At 37.2% G+C, this 27,600-nt stretch overlaps 3 protein-coding genes across 3 annotated transcripts in view; 1 reads left to right on the plus strand and 2 right to left on the minus strand.

Annotated features, from left to right (window-relative positions):
* Nucleotides 1-27,600, plus strand: part of LOC125832840 (uncharacterized) — a 592,533-nt gene that overhangs the window by 402,385 nt on the left and 162,548 nt on the right. The window lies entirely within an intron of this gene.
* LOC125832834 (uncharacterized) lies at nt 2,811-4,016 on the minus strand. The gene has a single exon (XM_049512024.1). The coding sequence runs from the start codon at nt 4,014-4,016 to the stop codon at nt 2,811-2,813; it is 1,206 nt and encodes a 401-aa protein (XP_049367981.1).
* LOC125832823 (uncharacterized) lies at nt 5,443-6,076 on the minus strand. Its single transcript, XM_049512014.1, has 2 exons — nt 5,732-6,076; nt 5,443-5,472 (listed from the first exon to the last, which is right to left on the minus strand). The coding sequence occupies exons 1-2, from the start codon at nt 6,074-6,076 to the stop codon at nt 5,443-5,445; spliced, it is 375 nt and encodes a 124-aa protein (XP_049367971.1).

Below are 27,600 nucleotides of genomic sequence, written 5' to 3' on the forward strand. Positions count from 1 at the left end.
ATAAGTAGAACGACCCCTTTACGGTGTGGGGTAGATACTGGATTCCATGTTAGCTCACATGGTTTATGTCGGTTAAGGTTTATGTCCCAAATAGTGTAGTATGAGCAAGAGCAGTAGTTATGAACTATGGGTACTTAAGAGGCTTTACTTAGTATGGGTAAGAGTATGAGATCTTAATTATGCATTGCATAAGTATGCTTTGAATGTATCTATGGTGTGTTCCTTTTTATGTTTATGGTGTATGTTTGATGGATTGTTGCTATAGTTGCCTTCCAAGATACGATTGAGTTAAGGTGATAGATCCCTTGCCTACATGTAGTAAGCCAATAGTGAGACCAAAGGAGGGTGTATATGACTAGGATGACTTCAAGGTTATGCTTAGTGTGAATGGTAGTATGGGATGCCTTTCATGCATTACACAAGTGTGCTTTGAGGTTACTTAGAAGTATGGTGATCTTATGGTATAGAATCTTAAAGACTTGACCATACGTATAAGCTATGATTAAGATGACCAAAAAGGGATACTTGGCTTGGGTGGTATTATGGGATGCTATTCATGCTTTGCACTTGTATGATTTTGAGGTTACTTGAGAATGGTTCTATTATGGTATAGATGACTAAGGGTCAATTATGCTTATTATGACTATGACTTATCTCCTATGCTCATTAACTATGTCTTATGTTGACTTATGATTATATGATGCTTATGTTGGAGATTATGCTATGACTATGTTATTATCTCTTATGTTTATGTCTCATGTTGACTCACCATTTTGAGATGCTCTTATGATGTTGTGCTAGCTATCATACTTGGTACATTGACTTATATCTGAGCCTTGTTCTGAGCAGTTTTCATCTATATCAACATTATCAAGTCCTATATTTGGGTTTTCTTTAGTTAGTTGTTCCTTAAATTTTTCTATCTCCATTTTTAAGTTCGTTTCTATTTCTTTTTCTTTTTGTTTAGCCGCATATAATTCTTTAAGCATAGTTAATTCTTTTTCTAAGGCAATTATTTTATCATTTTTTACTTCTTCAATCTGTTGTATTTCTAATTTTGCTTGTTGTTTTATTGTGTCTATTTCTTTTTTCCTATCTATTTCTTCATTTTCTCTAGTTATCCGTACCATTGCAGTTAGACTATCTTCTAATCTTACCGTTTCTTTTTCTATCATTAGATATAAATTTTCACCTATTTTTTTATACCTTCTTCCTAAATTTGAAAATATTATTTTTATTTTTAATCCTTCTGGATTTTCGTAGGTTTTTTCTTCTATAGCAAATTCTTCCTTATTCATTTTAAATTATGTTTTAATTTATACTCTATTTTTTGTATATCTAATTGTAATTTAAATATTACTTTTCTTTGTGCTAGCAAAGATTTTTGACATACTCCTGCATATATATTGTATTGTAACCTTTCTTGCTTATGTTTTAACTCTTGTCGTTTTGTTATTACTGTTCTTATTAATTCGTATCTATGATTCTCTTTATTATCCATTTTTATATTCCTTTTTTATTACTGCTCTGATACCAACTTGGGGGGGGGGGGTCCCGATTCATAAATATATTATGAATTAATTTTGTCATAATACATCTTTTCTAAAGGTATTAATCTTATAATTTCTTTTATGTTTTCTAATATATACTCTATGTATTGTATGTCGTGAGTTTGTTGAAATGCTTCTATGTTTTCTTTAATTAAATTATTTAATAAAGTAATATCTATTATAGTTTGTTGCCAATATTCTAAGTATTCTTGATTTATCATTAATCAGTATATTGGATTTCTAAATCACTTAAGTTAAATTTTAACATTTCCATTTCTACTCTATCTAATTCGAATTCATACCATTCCTGGTTCATTAATTCTTCTTCTTCTTCTTCAAATATCAGCTGCCATATCATTTGTTTTAGTTCCGTAATTTCTATGTTTCTTAATACATACAAGATTAATATTTTATATGCTAATATCATTTCGTCATGCAAATTAGGCATAATAATTTCAAAACATAATTCCCTTATACCATAGTCTTGACGAATATTATTCATATTAGATTACTATAAACTAGATTATTTTCAACATGTTTTCCGGTCACTGTTAACATCGTACTTTCGAAAGTATTTTCTTCCTAACAGCGCCTCAACTATGTTTACTCCCTTCACGGCTTCTTGCCTATGGTTTCAACTTTAGGATGGCATAGTCTGGAAGTTTTCCTTTCTTTCCTCATGTTAACAAACTAGAAAACATCTAAAAATAATTCTACTATATAATAACTAATATAAATTCTATTCTATCATTACTATGATATTCAGGAATTAATAAATTTAGTTATGCATAATCATAAATGTATATACCTGTGTAGTATCTTCACTATTTGGATCCGTAGCTTAACTGAAACTTTAGATTTTTATTGAGAATATTTTTGTTTACAAGAGAGACTTGCTTTCCGTGTAGAAAGTCTTGCCTCTATATGCCATAATGGCTACCTATTTATACACATATAAGTAACCTTACTATGGTTACTTTATTCCTACTATGATTACTTTACACCTAACTATAGTTACTTTACTATTCCTACTTTTGTACATATTCCTACTTAAACTAACACATTAGTGCTTCTTTACATCTGCACTACTTTACAAAGTCAACAAAATGACAAACAACTTTACTTTACATTTTGTACATAATATTTCTATCTTAACACGTTACTACTATCTTTTCTTTTGATAAAGTAGCTCCACTTAGCAAAGTAGCTCCATTTATAGCTTTTTCTTTTTATCTTATCGGTTTTGTCACTTCCTTGTTTTTACTCTAGCTGCACGTCTGGGATCACATTATCTTCGCCTTGACATTTGGAACATTGATGATCCGGATATTTATGGCCAATAGTTTTGTAGTATCTGGTCATTATTTCTGAAGAGATAAAATCTTTCCGTATAGCTCTTGTTGTAGGTTGTTGCTCAGGTTTTAGTAGACTTAGTGCCCATTGCCTGAGTTCTTCCATATCTGCTGCTCTAAATTGTCGACAATTCGAATATATCATTGTTTGTTCCCGTGAATAATAACTCCATATTGAATTGTTGTTCAAATAATTAGATGTTAGCTCATTCAGTATAGTAGCTATTCCAATAATCCTTTTTCCTGCATAGAATGCTGGTATCTCTACTTTTTGTATCTCCTCTTGCTCCTCTATTTTTTCCGGTATAATCATTTCTCTGGTTAGTCCAATTTTTATGACTTGTATAATCGGTTTTATCTCGTCGTAAAGTATTTCTGCTGGTGCTGAATAAAACTTTATATAAAACAAAGTTCCTTTAGTTATTCTCTTGTAGTTCATGAATGCTTTATGTAACTCTGGTATCGTAGCTATTTCATCTCCAGTTTGGGTATATACTGTGTTCAATAATCCATAGTTATAGCAAGTTGCTATTAGGTTTGCATTTGTCTTAGGTAAAGTGATTAGTTTATTATATCCTTGCAAAGCTTGGGTAATATAATCTTCATGTGGATTTTGGGTAGTTTTTGATCTGGGGTTTTTATTTAAAAAGGTTTGTATTTTGTGGATATTTTCTATGTATGCTCTGGTTATATGGTTATAGGTTTTTTTGTCCTGGTTTAGACTTTCCTTATAGGTATTTATTTGAGGTGGTACAAATATGGGGTTTTGTTTTTTGGGTATAAATGGTTTTTCGAATATCTTGTTCATATTTGTATTGACATATCTTTTCTCCTCTTTTGTAGATGATGTGCTACCTGTAGCTGCATGTAATAAATTGTTAGCTTGGGTTTTTCGGTGTTTCCCAGCGTCACCTTCTAGCTCTGGAATTTTTAAGTCTTCCGGTCGACTTAGCTCCGCATATTTACCGTCATGCTGCTGACCTTTCATTTTTTGTATCTCTTTGTCCATATTATCTATCTTTGTACAAAGCATTGCTATAGCATTGAATATTTTTTCATCTTTGTCTAGGTCCGTCTGTGTAGCTTTGTCTTGATATGTAGTCTGCAATGACATTTTTGTTAATACTTATTACTTCTATTGTAAATGTAAAATTCTGTATATTTAATACTAGTCTTCGTATTTCTTTTGTTGTTACTGAATCTTGTATCTTCCTTGTAATCCACCATTTCACCTGCGTATTATCTGTTCTTACAATGAACTTATTATATACTATATATGGTTCAAAAGCTAATAAACATTTATATAGTGCATATAATTCTTTTCTATTTATTTCCCATTTTTTTCAGGATTTGTAAATGTTCCTGAGTAGTATCTACAATGATGTTCTAGTTTTTCTTTTTCATATTTATATTTTAATACTCCTCCGTAACTTATTTCACTAGCGTCTGATTCTACTATGTATATAAATTTTTTATTTTCATCTGGAAAATATAATTAAGGTAACTTCTTACATAATGATTTTATTTTTTGTATTTGTTCTTGATCCTTTTTATCAAAATAATATTCTACATCCTTCTTTAGTTTTTTGTGCAAAGGTTTTAGATTTTCTGCTAAATTAGGTATATATTCCCTTACCTGGTTTACTAATCCTAAAAATGATTGTAATTTCTTTTTCGTATCTATTTGTTCGTCAGAGTTTATTATTTTTTGTACTATATGGTTCTGCATTTTTATACCATTCTTATCTATTTGTATTCCTAAAAATTCTATTTGATTTTTCATTATTTCTGCCTTTTTCTTACTTAAACTTATTCCTGAATATGTTATAATATGTATAAATTTTTCTAACAATCGTATATGGTCTTCTTCTGTTCGTGAATATAACAATATATCATCTATGTATACTATACAAATTTCTAGTTGGTTAAAATAATTATCCATAAAATGTTGGTATCTTCCTGGTGCATTTTTGTATCCAAAAGGTAGTACGTTCCATTCATAAAATCCTTGTGGTACTGTAAAAGCTGTTAGTTTTTTAGATTCTTCTTCTAACTTTAGATGGTAAAATCCTGATTTACAATCAAATTTACTAAAATAATTATATCCTTGTATTTGTCTTACTTTTAATACTTTGTTAGGTATGGGGTAATTATATGTTTTTGTCTTTGCATTTAAATTTCTATAGTCAATAACCATACGACTTTTACCTCTTTTTTGTTCGCTGTGTTTATTTACTATGAATGCTGGACTTGTATGTTTGCTATTACTTTCTTGAATATATTTGTTATCTAATAATTCTTTTATATGCATTTTAAATTCTTTTAAATCTTCAAAATTATATTTCAATGGTTTTTGGGTTATTATGCTATTTTCATCAATTAGTTCAATTTTTACTTTTGTTTTATGGTTTTCCCATCCTTTTAAGGGATCTTCACTATATAACATATCTAATTTTTCTTGAATTAATTTTAATTTGTCTATTGAAAATATTACTAATTCTATATTGTGAGTATTTTTATATCCTTTATGTCTTTTATTTTCATGCTGAGACTATTCTACGGGCTGTGTCCTAAGAATTCAATTATAAAATATGTATTAGATGGTTTGAGACAAAGTATAGAAAGACTTTCACTTGCTTTTATGAAAATGATTTCAATTGTAAAGAAAAGTTTTAAAATTTTCCCGTACTTTTCTATTATCTTATGATCATGATATGCTAAGGGCTTGTATGAGGCTTTTCGGAGTCTTGTATGCCGTGTTACGTCTAGGGGGTACTCCTGGGTCGTGACACAAGTAGCTTCCTCAACTAGACGATGGTTCCCTTGAACCTTCAGGGACTGTATCTCCTTGGTCCTCAGCTTCTGGACATCGTCACCCGGAATTGAAACTGGTTCCTCCTCATACTGAAAGTCTTTGTCTAAAGAAACTGAGTCCCACTTTATGATGTAATCTTCGTCCCCATGACACTTCTTCAACATGGACTGATGGAATACTGGATGGACTCCAGATAGGCAAGGTGGTATAGCCAACCTATAAGCCACTGGCCCTAGACACACAAGAATCTCAAATGGCTCGCTGTATCGAGGACTAAGCTTGCCCTTTTTACCGAATCTCAGCACCCCCTCTATAGGTGACACTTTAAGAAAAACTTGCTCACCAGACTGAAATGTCATGTCCCTTACCTTATGGTGCACATATTTTTCTGTCGACTCTGGGCTGCTAGAAGCATAGCTTGAATGCTCCTTACCTTATCCTGAGCATCTTTCACCAAATCAGCCCCCAAAGGTTGCACATCTCCAGCCTAAAATCACCCTATGGGTGATCTACATCCCCTATCGTAAAGTGCCTCGCACGGTGCCATGTCAATGCTGCAGTGGTAACTGTTATTATATGAGAACTCAAAAAAAGGTAGGAACTTATACCAATATCCTCCAAAGTCAATCACACATGCCCTCAGCATGTCCTCTAACACTTGAATCGTTATCTCTGATTGTCCATCCATCTATGGGTGGAAAGTTGTGCGAAATGTGAGTTAAGTGCCCAACTCCTCATGCAATTTTCCCCAAAACTTGGATGTGAACTAGTACCACGGTCCGAGATTATAGAAAGGGGCACCCCATGCCACCTCACTATCTCTTTCCAATAAACCTTAGCCAACTCTGAGCATTATAGTCCACTCTGACAATGAAGTGGACCGACTTAGTCAGTCTGTTAACCACCACCAAAATAGAGTCAAAGTTTCCCAAGGTCTTGGGAAGACCAACCTCAAAATCCATAGCCATCCTTTCCCACTTCCATTTCGGAATTGGCATTCGTTGAAGCAAACCTGCAGGCCTTTGGTGCTCATACTTTACTTGCTGACAGTTTTGGCATTTACCCACAAACTCAGCTATGTCTTTCTTCATGCCAGGCCACCAATAAAGTCTTTTCAAATCTTGGTATATTTTGGTCAAACCCGAATGAATGTAATACATCTTCTGAATCAAGTCATCCACTCGAGGAACATAAATTCTCCCCTTAAAACTAAGCACATCACCTGCATCAAGAACCATATTTTGTGCCTTACCAGACACATTCTTCTTACTGAGCTCATTCAAACTCTCATCCTCAAACTGCTTGGCCTTGATCTCCTCAATGAATGTGGGTCTAACCTCAATGCTGGATGACACCCCACCTTTCTTTGAGATGCCCAATTGCATGAACTTAGACTCCAAGGTTTGAATCTCCTTGGCCAAAGGTCGCTTGGACACACCCAATCAATCTAGACTACCCATACTCACCGCCTTCCGACTTAATGCGTCTGCCACCACGTTAGCCTTACATGGATGATACTGGATGGTAACGTCATAATCCTTGAGTAACTCCATCCACCTTTCACTGTCTCAAATTCAAGTCCTTCTAAGTGATTAAATGTTGTAGACTACGATGGTCAGTAAACACCTCACACTTAACACCATAAAGGTAATGTCTCCAGATCTTGAGGGCAAACACTACCACTGCCAACTCTAAGTCATGCGTCGGGTAGTTCCTCTCATGCACTTTCAGCTACCGCAGTGCATAAGCTATAACATTCTTATCCTGTATTAACACAACACCCAATCCCGAATGTGAAGCATCAGAATAAACAATGGAATCTTTACCTTCCACCGGCAGTGCCTGAAGAGGTGTTGTGGTCAGAAGGGTCTTAAGCTTTTGGAAGCTCTCTTCACATTTGTTAGTCCACTCGAAAGGGACCTCCTTTTTGGTCAGCCTTGTTAAATGCAAGACGATAGAAGGAAAAATTTTCACAAATCACCGGTAGTAGTTGGCGAGTCCCACGAAACTCCTAACTTCCATCACAGAGCTAGGCTAGACCCAGTTCTTGACTACTTTGATCTTTTGGGGATCTACCATTACCCCCTTCTTTGAAATCACATGCCCTAAGAAGGCAAGTGAAGTCAACTAGAACTCACACTTGGAAAATTTTGCATGCAACTTATGTTTTCCAAGACACCCAAAACAATACAAAAATGATCGGCATGCTGTTCCTTACTCTTCAAATAAACCAAAATGTCATCAATAAAGACAATCACAAAAGAATCTAGGAATGGTTTAAACACACCATTCATCAAAATCATAAAGTTGCAGGCGTATTGGTAAACCCAAATGACATCACCAAGAACTCATAGTGCCCATAACGGGTTCTGAATGCCATTTTTGGTACATCCTCAGGCCTAATCTTTTACTGATGGTAACTAGACCTTAGGTCAATTTTAGAGAAAACTAATGCACCCTGCAACTGGTCAAAAAGATCATCTATTTGAGTCAACAGATACTTATTCTGAGTGGTGACCCTATTCAACTGTCAATAATCTATGCACATCTTCATACTACCATCTTCTTATTAACAAACAGGACAGGAGCACCCCACGGGGAAGCACTAGGACGGATAAAATCTTTTTCAAGAAGCTCCTGGATTTGAGGTTTAAGCTCTCTCAATTCTTTCAAAGCCATGTGATAAGGAGGAACGAAGATATGTCACGACCCAGGGTGCACCCTAGATGTAACATGGCATATACAACCCCGAAGGACTCAATGTAAGCCACTTAGCATATCATAACATCATAACATAAAATAATAGAAAAGTGCGGATATTTTAAAATATTTTCCATACAATCAAAGTCTTTATAAAAGCAAAGCGGAAGTCTTATTACACTTGTCTCAAACCATCTATAACAACTTTGAATAAGTCTTGGGACACATCCCATACACTAGTCTCAAAACATAAAAATAGACATAAAGGAAAGGTGATCAAATCTTCGATGCTATGACGACTCACCAAGTCTTCAACTCCTTGCTCTTCTAGAAACCTACCCTCAAGAATGGAACTCAAAATCGCCAAACCCTACATTTGATGAGAATGTAGGCAAGAGTATGCATTAGTACAAAATGTACTAAATATGATAGCTACCATAACATCATAAGAGCATACCATAAGGGTTAGTCAACATAAGTCATGTGCCATAATAATAAGAGATACTTCATGAAACATAAGCTATAAGCATATGCGACAATAACATAGTCATAGGCATAATCTCCAACATAGACATAATATAAGCATTAGTTACCATCATGGATGGTATCATACTTGTGCAATGCATGGATGAGACCCCATAATTCCACCCACACTAAGTATCCCTTTTTGGTCATCATAATCATACTTACCATCTTTAGATCTCATCCTTAGCTTCATTCTCATAGACAAGGGAATCTTCACCTTTAGTCCAACATATCATGGAAGGCAACTATATCAACAATCCAAGCTAAGCATACAACATATAAGAGAACACTTCATAAGTAGCTTCAAGTCATACTTGTGCAACGTATGTATAAGACCCCATAATCCTACCCATACTAAGTACCACTTTAGGATATCATACTTAAATGATCACTATTTATCATTTCTAGACTACCAAGGAATAGCACCCTATTAGACTAGACCAAGCTACCAAGGAATAGTCACCATAATCGGCAAGACCATGCTACCAAAGGAATAGCATACTATCATGCAAGTCCAAGCTATACAAGGAAGGGTATTATTTCACCATCCTAGCTACCAATGAAGTGGTTTGACCTAACCAAGTCATGCTACCATGCAAGCATTCTATGATGCTAGTGTAAGCTACCCTTTGGAGAGGATGGTTTCTCAATCCTAGGCTACTATGAGGTCTTATACTCAAGCTACCATGCAAGCATTTTATGATTCTAGTGTAATCTACCCTTAGGAGATGATGGTTTCTCAATCATAGGCTACCATGAGATGGTCTTGTCTTACCAAGTCAAGCTATACACGAAGTGGTTTCATAACACAACCTCAAGCTAACATAACTAACATGCTTTGATTCATTTTAAGTGAGTAAGCCTTTCAACCTAGAATCATTTTATGTGAGAGAACCTTTTGATCTCCTAGCATATTCATGCCTAAGTGTGTATATGAGAATATCATTTCAACAACACAACAACATATCATTATCATAGACACTTCTCTCTCAAAGTGTTCATAAAGCATTTACATAGGTTCTATAAGAACATGCATAATCTCATACTTTTGTAGTCTAGGTCATGTGGGTAAAGTCGTTCCACAATAACTCTATCTAGTAGTCTACCATTATCCTATAAGCTTCACTCTTTAAGCCTTAACATACATAATTCATCATATCAAATTTACTATCAAAACCCTAGTAATCAACATTCATGACTAAAAGCCTTACTCTCAAAGCTTTACCTTTTACAATCATCATACATACCTAGATCACAAGGCATTCTAGTCACATGCTTCATTCTTAAGCAATTCTAGTCATATATCCTCATAAAGGTTCAATCTCAAGCTTTTCTATTCATGATCCATCACATATACATTTTACTAATTCAATTCATTTCTATATGATTTCATTCTTGAACAATTACTATACATATCATCAATTGTAGAAGATCATCTATAAATCCTCAATTTCCCTTCACAAGGCATAAACCCACATTACTACAATTTCATCAATTAAACTAGGGTTAGCCATGGAAAACATGTAAAATCATCATAATAACATGATTCACTACTAAATCAATCATAAACAAGTAATATCCACTCAATTGGAATCATACTCAACTTAACCCATAATATTGGAAGGAACCCTAACTTGAATTGGGGATTTCATGTTCACAATTGGGAGATTTCTAGCGGGCACCATGGATGGAAGAATCAATGTATGAATGAGCTACCATACCTTGGATACAAAGCCCTCACAAAACTTGGAAGATTGAAGGAATTTGGCCTAGCTTGATTCTCTTCTTTTTCTTCTTCTTCTTTCTAGAGAGAGGATATCTTGGAGAGAATTTGGGTTCTTTTGGTGAGTTTAGAAATAATGACTAGGATCTATGAATTTAGGGGTCTTATAACTTTATATAGGTGGTCTAAACTCTAATAAAATGACACCACTTAACTCCTAATTAATTTGGGAAAGTTTCGTAATACCTCCAACTTAATCGTCTAAGGCAGTTCACTGCCTCACCTATGGGCCGTGGGTGGACCCACGGGGCGTGCTGGTATTCCGTGGGTGGTGGTCTGCAAGTCCACTTTTGGGACACTGACCCACGAGGCGTGGACCCCCTCGTGAGTGGACTATTTTGAGGTAGCTTTCTTGGGCAGTCCTAGGGTCCACCTCAAGGACCCTTGGTTGATCCTTAGGGGGTCGTACCCTGGCGATTTAACCCTAAACCCTTCATTCTAAGTATAGGAGGTCATATCTATGACTCTAACCCTCACATCAAGCTTTAGAACCCTTACGTAAAGCTCTAGGTTAGCCTACTAGTTTTCGGGTGTTATAAGATGAGACGAGTTCCCAGTTCCAAGTAAATGCAGAAATTTATATCCCTATCTGGAGGCATACCATGCAAATCGATAGGAAACACTTCTTTGAATTTAGACACCACAATAATAGACTCAATAGAGGGAGACTCATCCTCAACATCCTGAATATGAGCCTAATATGCTAAACACCCCTATCCCACCAGTTTTCTAGCCCGAATGAAAGATATGACCATGGTTGGCTTAGGCTTGTACACCCTTTCCCACTCTAACTTTTCCCTACCCAGGATCTCTAGAGTCACAAACTTAGTATTACAGTTAAGCACAACATAATAGGGGGACAACCAAGTCATGCCTAAGATTATATCAAAGTCAGTCATATAAAAAATAACCAAATCAGCCCAAGTCTAAAAACACATAAACAAGACAGGACAAGCACAATACACATGGGTGACTATGACAGACTCTCCAACTGGGATAGAAACATGGATGGGGGCATCAAGCACATCACAAACCACATCAAATCCCAACGAAAACTGAACTAACACATATGAATAAGTAGAACCCGAATCAAACAAAACAGTAGCCATTCGGTCACAGACAAGAATAGTACCTGTGATCACTGCATCAGACACCTCAGCCTTGGTCTTGCCCGAAAAAGCATAAAACTGAGCCTTGTCATCTTGACGGGCAACCTCCTTGCATGGCTGCACTTGTCCTCTACTTGCATTACAATTTCCCCGGCCCTCACGGCCTCCCTGATTTCCTCCTCGCCCACCTTGTGGACGTTCTCTGCCATTACTACTGCTTCCCACTGCTCTCGTCTATTGTTGCACGGGGTGAGACATGCACGGATGGGGACAATCTCTCCTCATATGTCCAGGTTCTCCACAATTGTAACACACTTAATAACTTAACAAAGTAAGCATCGCTGCTATTGTAGTAGTCGTATCATCACCCTGTTTGATATACACTAAATCTAGGAAATCGTAGTAGAGATTCTAACCTCAATTGTCGCAACATAATTTTACCACTTACTAAGCAACCCATACATGTAATGAGAACAATACTAAATACATTTTCCAAAGTAATGGTATTCATTATCTAGTCGTCCCTTACAAAACTTCTTGAATGTTGTCACCTTAGCAAAGTCTTCTGACTTCATCCTTTTCTACTTTCGTCAGAAAATCAACCACTTCTTAAAAAAGATTTTGCTGAAGTAGGGACCTATAAGCTTGAATCTACAAATTTGACTTTAATCTCTACACAAAGCGACGAATTTGCTACTTTAGACTGAAGCAAATTGGAGTACTGTATTTGGATAAAACATAAAATTTGGTCTTATAGGCTGCAACAAATATAATATGTTGCTTTATATTCGGGAATTCATAGGCATCCTCACTCTCAGATCCATGGAAGACAAGCGGCTTCAGCTTCAGAAACTTTGTCAACATCTCATGCTTAGTACAAGTCATCACAAGACCCAATAAGGGACGAAAGAATGTAAAAGATTAGATACCAATTTGGATCACCGGATACCAATTGAAATCAAGTCATAGCACGAAAGAAGAAGAAGACAGAGAGATTTCCTAAAGTCTTGTAGCCTCTCGAAGAAAAGTACAGACGTCTCCATATCGTTCCACAAGACTCTACTAGATTCATTTTAGTACAATGAGATCAACAAACCTAGGGCTCTGATACCAACTTTGTCACGACCCAGACCGCCGTGATTGGCATCCATACTAACCCTCCAGTGGGAGAACCATTACTACAACTGACTAAACAATTAAAGTTACAGAAGAAGGTTTAAATGACTAAATGAATACAGAGTTCCCATAAACTCGGAAGGTCTAACAAATAACTATTTCGGAAATTCAACCCCTAGAACTGAAAGTCATTGTACCAAAACTCTGTTAACTAACAAGTCTAAGAGAAGGGGGTGCAACCCTGAAAACTAAATATAACAATTCTAAACATATAGTCTGAGTCCGAAGAGAATGGACTAAACAAAAGAATGATCCATGACAGCCTAAAAGAACTGGCTCACTCTTGAATCCGGTCGCAATCAATAATCTCCTAACTGAGGTTTGTCAGTAGCCACCATAAGATGCCCTATACTCAAAAAAGAAAGAGCTAGTTCAGTATCGTTACACGAAACCATGGTGTACTGGTAGGATCACGCGGCTACTCCCGTAAGCACAATATACACAAGAAATTACAACACAACAAACACACATACACAGAATGCATAATTCAGTTATAATTTTAGGAGCAACATATAATTACCCAATTTTAATTAAAATTAGATATGAACGCAATAATCACAAGTGGTCCTCTCATGGAACCCACACCCAAACTGTTAATGTGTCGGAACGTGACACCTGATCCAATATACATGTGTCAGAACATGACACCCGGTCCAATATATTTATCGAAATGTGACACTTGATCCAATATATGTATTGAAACGTGACACCTGATCCAGTCAGCACAACCACCATTACAATTACAATCACACCCATTATGAACAATGCTCATACTCATATAATCAAGTAATAGGTTCACGGCATATAATTGTTCCCACCTAATCACTTCATTAGATTGATTCACATATATGCATGCATACAATGAAGCAATTAACAATCATTTATCACACAACAGGAAATCGAACCATCACCTACCTAGAAACCAAGCCTGAATACTCCTATGACACATGAGCCTTCCTTTTCCGAAGTCTTTCATCTTTTCTTGGTCTATAAACAAGAAATTAACGCAAGGATCAATAAACAAGGTCTAATTTACCCGAATTATAAAAAACTTATCAACCCAAGACCAAACCCATGATCCTAATTTTCACCTAGGGCTTTTTCCACCATCAACTTCAAGCCAAAACGCTGCCCCAACGATAATTACCCAAGATTCTAAGTTCTAGGAATCAAAATATGGATTAGAGGAGTAATTAACTTTCCTTTAGAGCTAGAAATCGTGGAAAACTGTCAAGAATTGCCCTGGGTCTTATCTTAGTTTTTAAGAACAGAGTTCTGCAGAAAATAATAAAATTGGGGTTTTCCCTGACTTAAGTTCGCGACTTGCCTGCCACGGCGAACCCCAATCAGCCCTGGTGGGATTAATTAATCCCACCTCGGCGGCTTGCACGGAGACAAAAACTCAGAATTTGAGTTCCAATCTCCCATTTCACAACACACTTTCAAATCGAGAAGTTCTAAAACTACCCTTTCATGCCAAGATCAGTTTCGGGAGTTGTACTCGCCCGAATTCGATTCCTGTAAAGCTGTATAGGCCCCTTAACGCCTTGGCTATCCACTCATGTGATAAAATTCATAATTAGATCCCCCATTCATTACCAGATTTTTCTTGACCTCACCTGACTCAGATTTCGTCCAAGTATGGCCTAGGCTAGAAATTTCCAAGTTATTACTCAGAAGTTTTCTGGCACAAAATTCCTTCCCCATTGGCTTTTCCATAATGACGGGAACCGGTCGTTACATTATGATACTTACAATGTGTATTGCATATTTGTATATCTTATGAGAAACCTTTTGGGAAGCATATTCCATGTTTATTTCTTATGGTGATATACTGCAATCCAACCAATTGTTTGATTTCATTATTGGATTTTATTTGTTGGCCTTCCATGTACATTTTCAAGATCGGATTTCATCTTTCTAATTTTTTTTTTCTTTTCACATATGCACTTGGAGCAAATGAACACAGAGTCTTAGGACTAGACTCTTACATCCATATGCAGTCTGGAAATAAGACTCAACATCACCTTTTATCCGAGCAAGGAGTCGTCATTTTATATTCTTAAGTAATACCCGATAGAGAGAAAAATAAGTGATATGCTTGGGGTGCATATGACGTCCCTTTCCTTCCCTTCATTATTTCTTATTCTTAGCCTTTTATGTTCTTTGATTTATTGATTTGTTGTGAATTTATTTCATGAATTTAAGACAAGGTTATATCTATCGGTAACTTAGAACTAAGTAAATTTAGTTAATCATAGAGTATGTTGTTTAGCTAAATATTTGAATTAGTAATCTAAATTTAATTTCCCATACATTGCCTTAACCTTGAGAATATATATTTTTGAAAAAAGAGACTTATTTTTTAATAATCATATTTTAGGCAAATCATTTTTATTTTGAACTAATCATGGAGGCATTTGGCTTAAGTATTTTATCATTTTTTAAAAAATATTATCGTATTTTGGTTAGGATGTGTAAACAATTTCTCTTTTTCTAACTTATTTCTTTAGTATTTCAAAAGAAAAATGGCTTAATTTGATTTTAGTTGAATATTATGAAAAGAGGTTCAACTTATGGCTTTACTTTTTCAAACTTATCACAAACCATATCTTACAATCAAGGATCCAAATTTCTGCTTTCATTAATTCATATTATAAGTATTTTTTTATATTTATCTATTTAGTGAAGTTTGAATATTAAGTCATTTTATTAAATAGTACTTCTCTTAAAATACTTATAACATGTTTTTTCCATTTATATTTATGTTTATGTCATATTTTAAAGGTGAAATGGTCTAATGGACCCCTATACTTGTATGAGTTTGTATTTGAACCTTTCAACATAATTCTTTACCAAATGAACCTTTATACTCAGTAAAACATAATATATCAAACCCCTCTAATCATTGATTAGGCTTATGTGACATTAAAAAAATTGAGTTGGCACGAAAGCGTGACTACACGCGTTAAAAGGAAAGTGAAGATCACATTCAATTAAAAAATATTTAAATTATAAGATAATTGATTTTTAAAAAGAAAAAGAAAATAAAAAAAAGAGTTTTCTTCTTCTCCCCCACCCCACATTTTTCAGCCATCATCCTCTTTTCCAATCAACTCCTCACCCCATCCATCATGCCACAATCTCTTTTTTCTTCCATCATACGTTACTGTCAGCGTCTTTAGTAGATCTGTCCCTCTTTTCTTGTGTGTGCTTCCAAAGTTGATACACTAAAATTTACAGCGACCCATTTCTGATTTCTTGTTAATCCCCACTTTATTCCCCACAAATCGACATCAAACTTTATATTCTAATCGATCTCCGATATGTCTAATTCATTCTCTCCTCTATCTATTGGTAGTTATTCCAGCTACTATTATAACTGGTTTTTTGGGTTTCTTGGTCATTATGTTTTTGTTGTTGTTGTTGTATATTTTAAAGATTCAAGATTTTCTTTTGAGACTTTCATTTTCGATGACCCTTTTCTTTTGTACGAAGAAAAACTTAAATGGAAGAAAAAGAAAAAAGAAGAGAGGCTGGAGGTGATGGTAATGGTGGTTGTGAGGATGGTGTTGCATGGTTGTGGGTTGAGGGAGGTGGAGGGAAGCTAGAGGGAAGGTGGAGGAAGGTGAGAGAAATATAGATTTTATTTGAAACAATTAGTTTACCTTTTATTTACTATTTTGAATAATAATTTTTAAAAATAGTTAATAAAGATAATTATGACGTGGTATTAATTTATGTGACATGGATTTGACATGTCATCTATTTAAGGCAGAGTGATCTACACACATGGTAGGAGGGGTTTCAAAATTATCTTTTGATTGAGTTTTAGGGTTTAGTATGTAATGATTAAGTAGAAGGATCGACAATACAAACACATACAAGTATAAGAGTCCATTAGATTATTTAGCCTATTTTAAAATTAAGTCTTAACGAGTTTAATGTTTTAAAGTTATGATAAGTATTATCTCACTTTGTTAGGGGTCTTCATTTGTAAAGTTAGCACGTTTTAAAATTCTATACATTAATGCTTTTCTCTTGAGAAATTTGGATATAACTATATAAGATGTTAACATTTTCTTGAACCTTTCAATAGTGTATTTCATAAGTTTGACCAGTAAATTATTTTTTAACAAATCTTGAAAGATGCTTAACCCCTTCCCATTAAGATAGTTAAAGCCCTTACCTAGAATCACATAAGTTAAGCAAACCTTAATTTAGAGTTAACTTAGCATCGTTTTAGCAAAATAAGTGTCCTAATTCACCTTTAAAAATAATTAGGTGCCGAATCTTTAAATTAGCATAAGAATCACCCATTTGTTGTACACTCTTTGACCTCGAGTTAAAATGGGGTATAACATACTATATTCCATGATCTGGTGGACACAAGTACCGAGCTACTAAAAAGAGAACAGGTCCTCAAAAGTGGACCAAAAATATAGACTTGTCTCGTATACAAAAGATGTGTCTCGTATAGGCAAAACCAGGATGCTATAAGTTGACCCTCAGTCTCCGAATATCCCCACAGTCGACCAGAACTCAACGTTGGTGACTGGTGCTCGGATCTTCATCACACAAATAAATGAAGAGTGCAGTATGAGTATCAAAACAACAGGTACCCAATAGGCATCATAGTCTGACTGATCTTGGAAAGTAAATTGAACAATGAAAAGAGAAACACAAAGCAACTAGAGGTCATAGAACGAAACAGAAACAAAAAAATTATCTACAAAGCACATACGTCTAGGAAAGGACAATGATAAAATAATAGGAAATTATAACCTAACTAGACTACCATAAGCCTAGAACGTATACACTCTTGCACAAATGAAAGTACATAACCCAAATAGACCCCCCATAAGTCCGATGAGTACACAAAAAAAACTAAGGAACTACTAATTAAGTTTAAGAGTATAAGGAACTACCACACCATCCACGGACTAGAACTACAGTAAAGGTACTCCATGAATCAAATAGAGTTACCAAGTCAAGACTCAAACCCGACTAATAGAAGTGATGCCCAAAATTTAACAAAGACTAAAGGAGATGTGTCAGGGCCTTGAATCATGACTTAAAAAGGTACACCATCGACTACTGGCTAAGAAAAGATACATTAGGGCCTCAAAACGTGGCTAAAAGAAGATATGCTAGGGCCTTTAACTGTGGCTAGAAGAGTATACACCTGGGCCTCTAACCCAGGATTAATGTCACAACCCAAAGTACACCTTAGACATGACATGGCATATAAGTCCCCGATATGCCCTACACAAACAACTTAGCGTACATCATACAAGAAAATAGAACAAAGAGTTTTAAAAGTAACATTTCAAATAAAAGAGTTTGAAAAAAATGTAGCAGAAGTGTAAATCTAAGTCTCAATGCCATCTACTACATCAAAGGAGTGATTGAGACGTAACTCACAGATCACATACAATACCCGAAATGAAAAGACATGAAAGTAATAAAAGAGTCTCTGTCTTCGTAATATGAGGGCTCACCAATCTTCAATGTCTATAAGGGATCACTAGCTACGAGTATGGGAGGTAGGAGCGTCGGACCCTACATTAGTGAAACAATGTAGGCAAAAGTATGTGCTAGTACATGGAATGTACCAAGTATTATAGCAATGCATAAGAGTCGTGAAATCATGTTAGCATGAATTTATATAACATGCAATCACCAAGATAAATCATAAAACATGTTAGAAAACATAAGTCATAACCATGGTCAATGCAAGCTAAACATCTTTAAAACACATTTGAGACACTTTTAGAAAGTAACCTTAGTTCATTATTGTGAGAGATTAAACTTTAATCGACATAGACCATGTGAGCTCTAACATGGAATCCGATGTTGATGAGTCCAAGATTTAGACTCATTTAGGGCTTTATTTGTATAGATTTAGTGTCCTCAAATGCTTAATTTGTGCCAATAACCAATGTAAAACCCTTGATTTCCAGGTATATTGATTGAGGAGAAACGCAAGGACACTAATTTGCAAAAAGGAACAAAGACAGCTGAAAAATGAAGAAAGGCAAGCTTAGTGATCGCCAAGTCCACTTGGCGAGTAGCTGAATGGCTACTTGACCACCTAAAGTTCCAGTGTGCCAAGCCCTGAAGAAAAGAACCAAGTTGGCGAGAGGAAGGAGCAGTCGGCGGATCACCGAGTGGTTATGCGATGAAGTGTTGGATCGCCCAAAGTTACAGACCTTGAGGATGTTGAATGTCAAGGCAAAAGGGCGATGTAAATGACCAAAGGGCGGCTTACCGAGTGGTTCGGCGATCCCAACTTACTCTGCCGAGTAACTCTTCGTAGCATATTTTTGGCAACTATAAATACATTTTTGAACTTTAGTTTAGCATCTTAGCTCATATTTTTTTATTTTATTATTGAGTTTTGAATGAGTGAGGCAATTTTCTCTAGTTTTCCTAAGCTTTGAAGAATTGAAGTTTTTCACTTTTGAGAAATTGGCAGTGGGTCTTTGAGATTCTTCGAATTGGAGCATTGTAAGGATAAATCTACAATTACCCAGTTGATGGATAATCAATTTGGTAACAATTTTTTACCTTTTTATGATATCTAGCTAAAACTCCAATTCTTGGGGTGTGATTATGTGATTATGGGCTGATTTAGTTTATGAGTATTGCTAATTGTTAGGTTAAATGCTATTTAGAAGTGAGTTCAATCATTAATTGTGGTTTAATTTAAGAATTGTAGTTGCAAATGCATTTCTACCATTGTGTTTTTGGCTTGCTTGAGAGAGAGGTTTTAAAACTAAACTTATTGATTGATGGTCTGTGGGTATTGGGTTGATTTGGGTTCAACTCGCGAGAGTGAATCTTAAACCCAATCCCAGACATTCAACTTGAGAGAGGAAATGGACTAAGGTGTGGAATGTTCTTATTTTGCATACTTGTTGATGTTCGAGAGCAATCAACTTGATTCGGGGTAAATTATTCAAGAGAAAGTTTATCACCTTTATAGACTAGCTTACTCACTTATATCGAGCAATTTTCTAATAGTTGCAATTACCCATTCATCTATATTGGCCTATGATTGAATCATATCCCAAGAACCTGTCTCATTATTATTATTTCGTATTGTTTGGTACTGCTTGTAGTTGATAATTTCAAACCTAAACTCCTCATTTGACATTCGTGTCACCCCCTAATTTGAATGATGTCTTTATTGGATAATTTTTATTCCTATTACTGATTTGATCATGTTCATGCTTCCCAATTGAATCTGAACCACGTACCACTCCCTGTGGAATTCGACCCCAACTCATTTAGTTGGGTTTTATACTGATTAACGATTGTTGACACTTAGAACTAGATGAAGTGTCTTTGAAACGTCAATCAAAATGTCGTCGGATGTCCCTTCCATTCCTGGTCCTGATTACAGAGATGTGCCGGCGTGCTGGAGTTCCTCGTGATGAGAAGAGGGACATCGAGGTCACCCCCACATTCTCCAGAGACATCCGGTGCATAGAGACCGAGTACACTCGGGAGGAGATAGACATGAGGAGAGTGGCTCCGGTGGATACATCTCCAGAGGTTGATATTGAGTTGATACCTACAGAGGTATCTTTGCCTACTCCGACCTCCGAGCTTTCAGGTACTCCCGCTTCAACTTCCTCCTAGGTTTTTGGTTTTTCTACTACTTTCTAGCCCACCAGGATTAGTAAGGCCATGATCCTGAAGATGGGGAACTTAGCCCATTTTGTCGATGTGTGGGCTACCTGATTAGAGGTCGCGGTACCTTGGATGATCAAGCGGTCCATCCTAGCTGTATTGACACCCCACTGGACATTTATTGACGCTCTCACGACGATATTAGAGACTTGTGAGAGTCGATAGGGGGTTACTTCAGAGATGACAACTTTGAAAGCCAAGGTTGCAGACTTGAGAAAGGATGTGGACTATCTAAAGTCTACAGACTTCACTTCTTTATTTGAGGCAGCTGAGACTAAGGGTGTCCCGGGTAGTTTTGAGATGCCTCTGGCTACCACCGGAGATATGTATATGGATGATTTGGCAGTTATGGGTTTGGAGGAAGAGACAGATGAGGAGCAGCTAGAGGTTCAAGAGGAGACCATCTATGGAGACCTGCAGACCTAGAGGAGACGATTGTACAGTTGGTAATACAGATATCGCTGACAGAGGCATACATGGCAGGCCCTAGTGGAGCCAGTGCTGCTGAGGTGACCCCAGTCACTGATGCCCTAACAAATGGAGCGACTGTGTAGACATGAACTTTCTTTACCTCCCTTTCTGTCATTCTTATTGACTTTTTATTATTTTATTGTATTTAAGGACAACTGCATTATTTGTTTGTGGTGGGGTGAGGTATTTCCATACCTACCTCTTATGACTACATCTTTTGTATATATTATTGGGTTTTTGTGTTTATATTGTGTTTTGATATTATATTGTGGATGTTTGAGCTTATGGCTCCTTATTATGAATGCAAATGGTTTTTGACCCTTCTAAAAAGTTTTGCCACCTCTTGTGTGTGATTGTGGCTGTTCTTGTGCAAATTTGAGTATCGGTTATGATCAATACCGATGACTTGAAGAGTGCTTTTAATCAAACAAAAATGAATGCGTGGCTACGATGAGGCCAAATGAAGTTGCATAGACAATATATGGAGTTTTTGCATCTCGTTGTGTCTAGCCGATTATCGAATGAGTGTCTTGTGATGAACAGTGAACACTAGCGAAAGTGTGGAGTCTTGTTTGATATTGGTGCCAATTCCTTGTATGATGAGCTTACCGTGAACCTTGTGTGATGACACATAGCATTTAACTCGTTGGTCCGATTGATGCAAGCTCTTGAAATGATCTTAGGCAACAATTTTTGTCACGCCCTTAGCTACCCCCAAGACGCGGACACGGGACCTAGGACCATAAGTGATCCTAAGCTAACCCTGCTGGCATGCTCATGAGCATACTAAAGAAAATAAACTGATGCGGAAGCTAATTCATAATTAAATCTGAAAAGATGGTGAATACCCATATACTATAACTGAATATATCAAATCTAAGAGTTTAATACAAAAGAAATATCAAACTCAAATACTAAGCTGAATCTAACTATGTCTGAAATAAGCCTCTAAACTGACTAGAAATGCTGGGACAGGCCCCAGCTAAGTCTAGCATAACTGAAACTAAAGGACTAAAATACTGAAAAGAGCCCATGACTATTGTCCCCGAAGAATGAGGACTCACCAACTGATTCTGCTGAACTGAAGATCGGGAATCGATCTAAGCGTGATCTGGATGCTGAGAACCTGAACCTACATCACGAGAAGATGTAGTGCACGTATGCGTCAGTACTTGAAGGGTACTGAGCATGCAGGATAGAGTAAAGCTGAAATAACATATAACTGAACAAAGCAATAAAGCAATGAAATAATCTGAACATGATATAGATACTGAAAATACTGAATACTGAGCTAACTGATTGCAATGACCAATTTATAACATGCTGAGACTGAATACTGACTGTACTGAAATATGGTCAATGCAATAGAGTCTGACTGAACTGTGGGAGCTACTAATAACCGACATAAAACCACATGAGCTAAATGTGGAGTCCGATGTATACGCCCCATCGAGAGGACCCAATATACCCTGCCAGAGGTATAGAGGCATGCTGGCGTGATCACTAAACTGATGTTGCCCACAGAGGGGACTTACACCTACGTGGCTCGTAGTTCTGGGACTATATGGGTACGCTGAAACCCTAGTCCAACTCGGTATTATGCTACTCCCAATGAATTAAGTAGTTAACTGGTTATGACTGAATTTCTGTAAATACTGGATAGCTCAAACTGAACATGCAAACTGAGAATGCAACAATTAATCTGATAATTATGCATTCATAAACTGAGGCATGTAAAACTGAATAACTGAAATATCTGACCTAGCATGTGTAATTCAAGAACTAAAGAAATACATAGCTAGGGTTCTGAAATTCACGCGATAAACTGAGCAATAACATGATAATCTGATTTGGAACATTTAAATAACTAATTCATGATGATCTGTTGTAATTCTAGAAACCCTAGGTCTGTTCATAATAAGGGAATCAAGAAACTGACTGAATTCTAGGGACCTAATGGGCGAAAGGAACCCACTAGTGAAATCCCACATACCTGGTGACGAATTCCACGGATAAATCTTTCAAATTCGGGGCTGGAACTGAAGGAACCTTGCTGCGTTCTTGAACTAGGGTTCTTGACCTCTTTTCTCCTCTTAGCGTTCTAATTCTTCTAAGTTTGATTAATGATTTGACTTAGGTAAGTTCTAGTTATGTTTCTAGGTTTAAACTGATTAAAACCTCATGATTTAGGGTCTAAACGACATATCTTAGGGGTTAAACAAAATAGGAAAAGACCAAAGGACCCCTAAATTAACTGTTGTCGGAGTGACCTACGGATTGGACCTACGGGCCGTAGGTCAATCTACGGTCCGTAGATTGCGTCCGTAACCAAGCCTGTTCGACAGACCTTCAGTAAAACGAGCATAACTTTTTACTCGGAGGTCAGAATTTAGCAAACTCGATGGCGTTGGAAATATAATTCAATTATCTATCATAACATAGGTCATGGGACACATAATTCATTTTGTGCTAAAAGTTATGACCATCTGAAGTTGACCCATCAGAATTTTGAGCTAACTGGCTGCTAACCTTCAATCTACGGTCAGACCTACGGACCGTGGATCGAATGACGGTCCGTGCTGGTCAACCGTAGTTCGGGATTGAAGCTGGGCTTTTGGGGCATCGATCCATGGACACGAATTATGGTCCGTGACTTGACTTACGGACCGTAAGTCCGGCCGTGGGTCAATACTTAGCCAAATTTTCTGACTGAGTTCTGGGGAAGTTTTCTGTCACGAATCACGGACCTGCAGGACGGACCATAAGTCCATCTACGGTTCGTGGATGGTGTCCGTGAGTGCCACCTGTAACACCAGAAATCTGAAATCTCTATTTTCGGATACAGGGTGTTACATTATCTCCCCCTTGGGACCATTCGTCCTCGAATGAAGACTAATCTAGCTGAAATGTAGGGAAAGGGCTGCAATCCCTACCACTAAACACTGAGAACTGAATTTCTGACTGAACTGAGTTCCAAGAACATGCAAATACGCTGAAAATGCAAGTACAACTGAAGGAACATGATTCTAAGACTGAATTTTCGCATGAATGACTGAAAAACTGAAGAGGAACTATTACCTCAAGCTGGAATGGAATCGGAAGGAAAGAGGTGAGGATACTTGGACTTCATGGCTGCTTCTGCTTCCCAAGTAGCTCCCTCTACTAACTGACTCCTCCACAAAACCTTGACTGAAGCGACTTCTTTATTTCTCAACCTTCTAACCTGACGATCGAGAATCTCAACTGGTACATCCTCATAAGAAAGGCTATCTTTCACGGCCACACTCTATAATGGCACTATGGATGCTGGATCACCCACACACTTCTTCAGAAGAGAAATGTGAAAGACTGGATGCACTGCTGCTAAGTCCGCTGGCAACTCTAACTCATAAGCCACTTTACCAATCCTTTTCAAGATTCGGTAAGGGCCTACATATCTGGGACTGAGCTTTCCATTCTTGCCAAATCTCATCACTCCCTTCATGGGTGACACTTTCAGGAAAACCCAATCATCAACTTGGAACTCTAGTTCCCTTCTTCTGACATCTGCATAAGACTTCTGGTGACTCTGGGCAGTCTTAAGTCTATCTCTAATGAGTTGCACTTTCTCCATAGCATCAAGGACCTAATCTGGTCCTATCAAGGCTGCTCCACCTACTTCAAACCAACCAACTGGAGATCTACATCTACTCCCGTACAATGCCTCATAAGGGGCCATCTGAATGCTGGAATGGTAGCTAGTGTTGTAGGCGAACTCAATAAGAGGAAGGTGATCGTCCCAACTACCCTTGAAGTCGATCACACAAGCTCTCAACATGTCCTCTAAGGTCTGAATGGTACGCTCTGCCTGACCATCCATCTGTGGATGAAATGCTGTGCTAAGGTTAACCTTAGTACCAAGACCCTTCTGAAATGACTTCCAGAAATGAGAGGTAAACTGAGGACCTCTATCTGAGATGATAGACAAAGGAACCCCATGCAACCTCACAATCTCATTTATGTAAAGCTTGGCGTAGTCCTCTGCCGAATCTGTAGTTTTGACCGCCAAAAAGCGAGAAGACTTAGTAACCCTATCAACAATCACCCAAATGGAGTCATGTTGTCTGCGAGTACGAGGTAAACCTGTGATGAAGTCCATGTTGATCACTTCCCACTTCCAAGTAGGAATGTCAATCTTTTGAGTCATACCTCCTGGTTTCTGATGTTCTACCTTGACTTGCTGGCAATTGGGGCACTTAGCCACAAAATCTGCTATATCTCTTTTCATACCATTCCACCAATAGACTTCCCGCAGATCGCGGTACATCTTAGTGGCGCCTGGATGAATAGAATATCTGGATTTATGGGATTCTGCAAGAATATGCTGTCTCAATTCACCCACATCAGGAACACACAATCTACCTTGATAGCGAAGTACACCATCTCCCCCTTGGGAGAAAACCTCCACTCTCTGATTGTGGACTGCACACTTAAGTTCAAGCAAGATTGTATCACTATCTTGCTTTTCCTTAACCTCTACTACCAAAGAAGATTCTGCCCCATTCTGAACCGTTACACCACTATCTGATATGCTCATAAGACGAACTCCTAGGCAAGCAAGTCTGTGAACATCCTTTGCTAGCTCTCTCCTTTCTTCCTCAACATGTGATACACTACCCATGGATAGTCTGCTGAGGGCATCTGCTACTACATTGGCCTTACCAGGATGGTAATGCAAGCTCATATCATAATCTTTGAGAAACTCAAGCCATCTTCTCTGGCGAAGATTCAACTCTTTCTGGGTGAACACATACTGAAGGCTCTTATGGTTTGTGAACACATCTACGTGAACACCATACAAGTAATATCTCCAAATCTTAAGTGCAAACACTACTGCTGCTAGCTCGAGGTCATGAGTTGGATAATTCTTCTCATGTACCTTAAGTTGTCTAGAAGCATAAGCTATAACCTTACCTCGCTGCATCAACACACAACCTAGGCCGACTCTGGATGCATCACAATAGATCACATAATCATCTGAACCCTCTAGTAGAGTCAAGACATGAGCTGTAGTCAACCTAGTTTTCAGTTCTGCCAAGCTTTTCGCACAATCATCTGACCATTGGAACTTAACCTTTTTCTGAGTTAACTTGGTCAATGGAGAGGCTATGGATGAAAATCCTTCCACAAACCGTCTGTAATAGCCCGCTAAACCCAAGAAACTTCTGATATCTGTAGCAGAGGTAGGTCTGGGCCATTGTTTCACTGCTTCTATCTTTTGGGAATCTACTTGAATTCCTTTACTAGACACAATATGCCCAAGGAAGGCAACTGATTGTAACCAAAACTCACACTTACTAAATTTTGCAAATAACTGGCGATCTTTGAGAGTTTGCAGAACAACTCTCAAATGACTTGCATGTTCTTCCTCATTCCTAGAGTAAATGAGGATATCATCAATAAAGACGATAACGAACAAGTCCAAGTACTGCTTGAACACTCTATTCATCAAATCCATGAAAGCTGCAGGAGCATTGGTTAGTCCAAATGACATAACTACAAATTCGTAATGACCATACCGAGTTCTGAAGGCTGTCTTTGGAATGTCACTATCTCTTACTCTAAGCTGATGATAACCTGATCTGAGGTCTATCTTTGAGAAATGACTAGCACCCTGAAGTTAGTCAAACAAGTCATCAATCCTGGGGATGGGATACTTATTCTTGATTGTGACCTTGTTCAACTGCCTATAGTCAATGCACATTCTGAGAGAACCATCTTTCTTCTTCACGAACAACACTGGTGCACCCCATGGTGAAATACTAGGTCTGATGAAGCCCTTATCTAGAAGGTCTTTCAACTGCTCTTTCAATTCCTTAAGCTCAGCTGGAGCCATTCTGTAAGGAGGGATAGAGATAGGCTGGGTATTTGGAAGGAGATCAATTCCAAAGTCTATTTCCCTTTCGGGAGGAACTCCAGGAAGATCTTCTGGGAACACTTCTGGAAACTCATTAACCGCTGGAACTGACTCAAGAGTTGGGTTTTCAGAACTAGAATCCTTAACCCGAACTAGATGATAGAGATAACCCTTAGAGATCATCTTTCTGGCCTTAAGGTAAGAAATGAATCGACCCATAGGCGCTAAGCTACTACCCTTCCATTCTAAGATTGGTTCGTCTGGAAACTGAAAACGAACAATCCTAGTTCTTCAATCAACTAAGGCATAACATGAATGTAACCAATCCATGCCTAGAATGACATCGAAGTCTACCATTTCTAACTCTACAAGATCTGCTGAGGTGACTTTCTGAGAGACTGTGACAGGGCAATTTCTGTATACCCGTCTAGGTATAATTGGGTCACCGACTGGAGTAGAAACTGAGAAGGGTTCTGAAAGAGTTTCTGGACTAACACTGAATGGGACTGCTATGTAAGGAGTTAC

Source organism: Solanum verrucosum, unplaced genomic scaffold, assembly GCF_900185275.1.
Source record: "Solanum verrucosum unplaced genomic scaffold, falcon-dt-bn FXZP01000037.1, whole genome shotgun sequence".
NCBI lineage: Eukaryota > Viridiplantae > Streptophyta > Magnoliopsida > Solanales > Solanaceae > Solanum > Solanum verrucosum.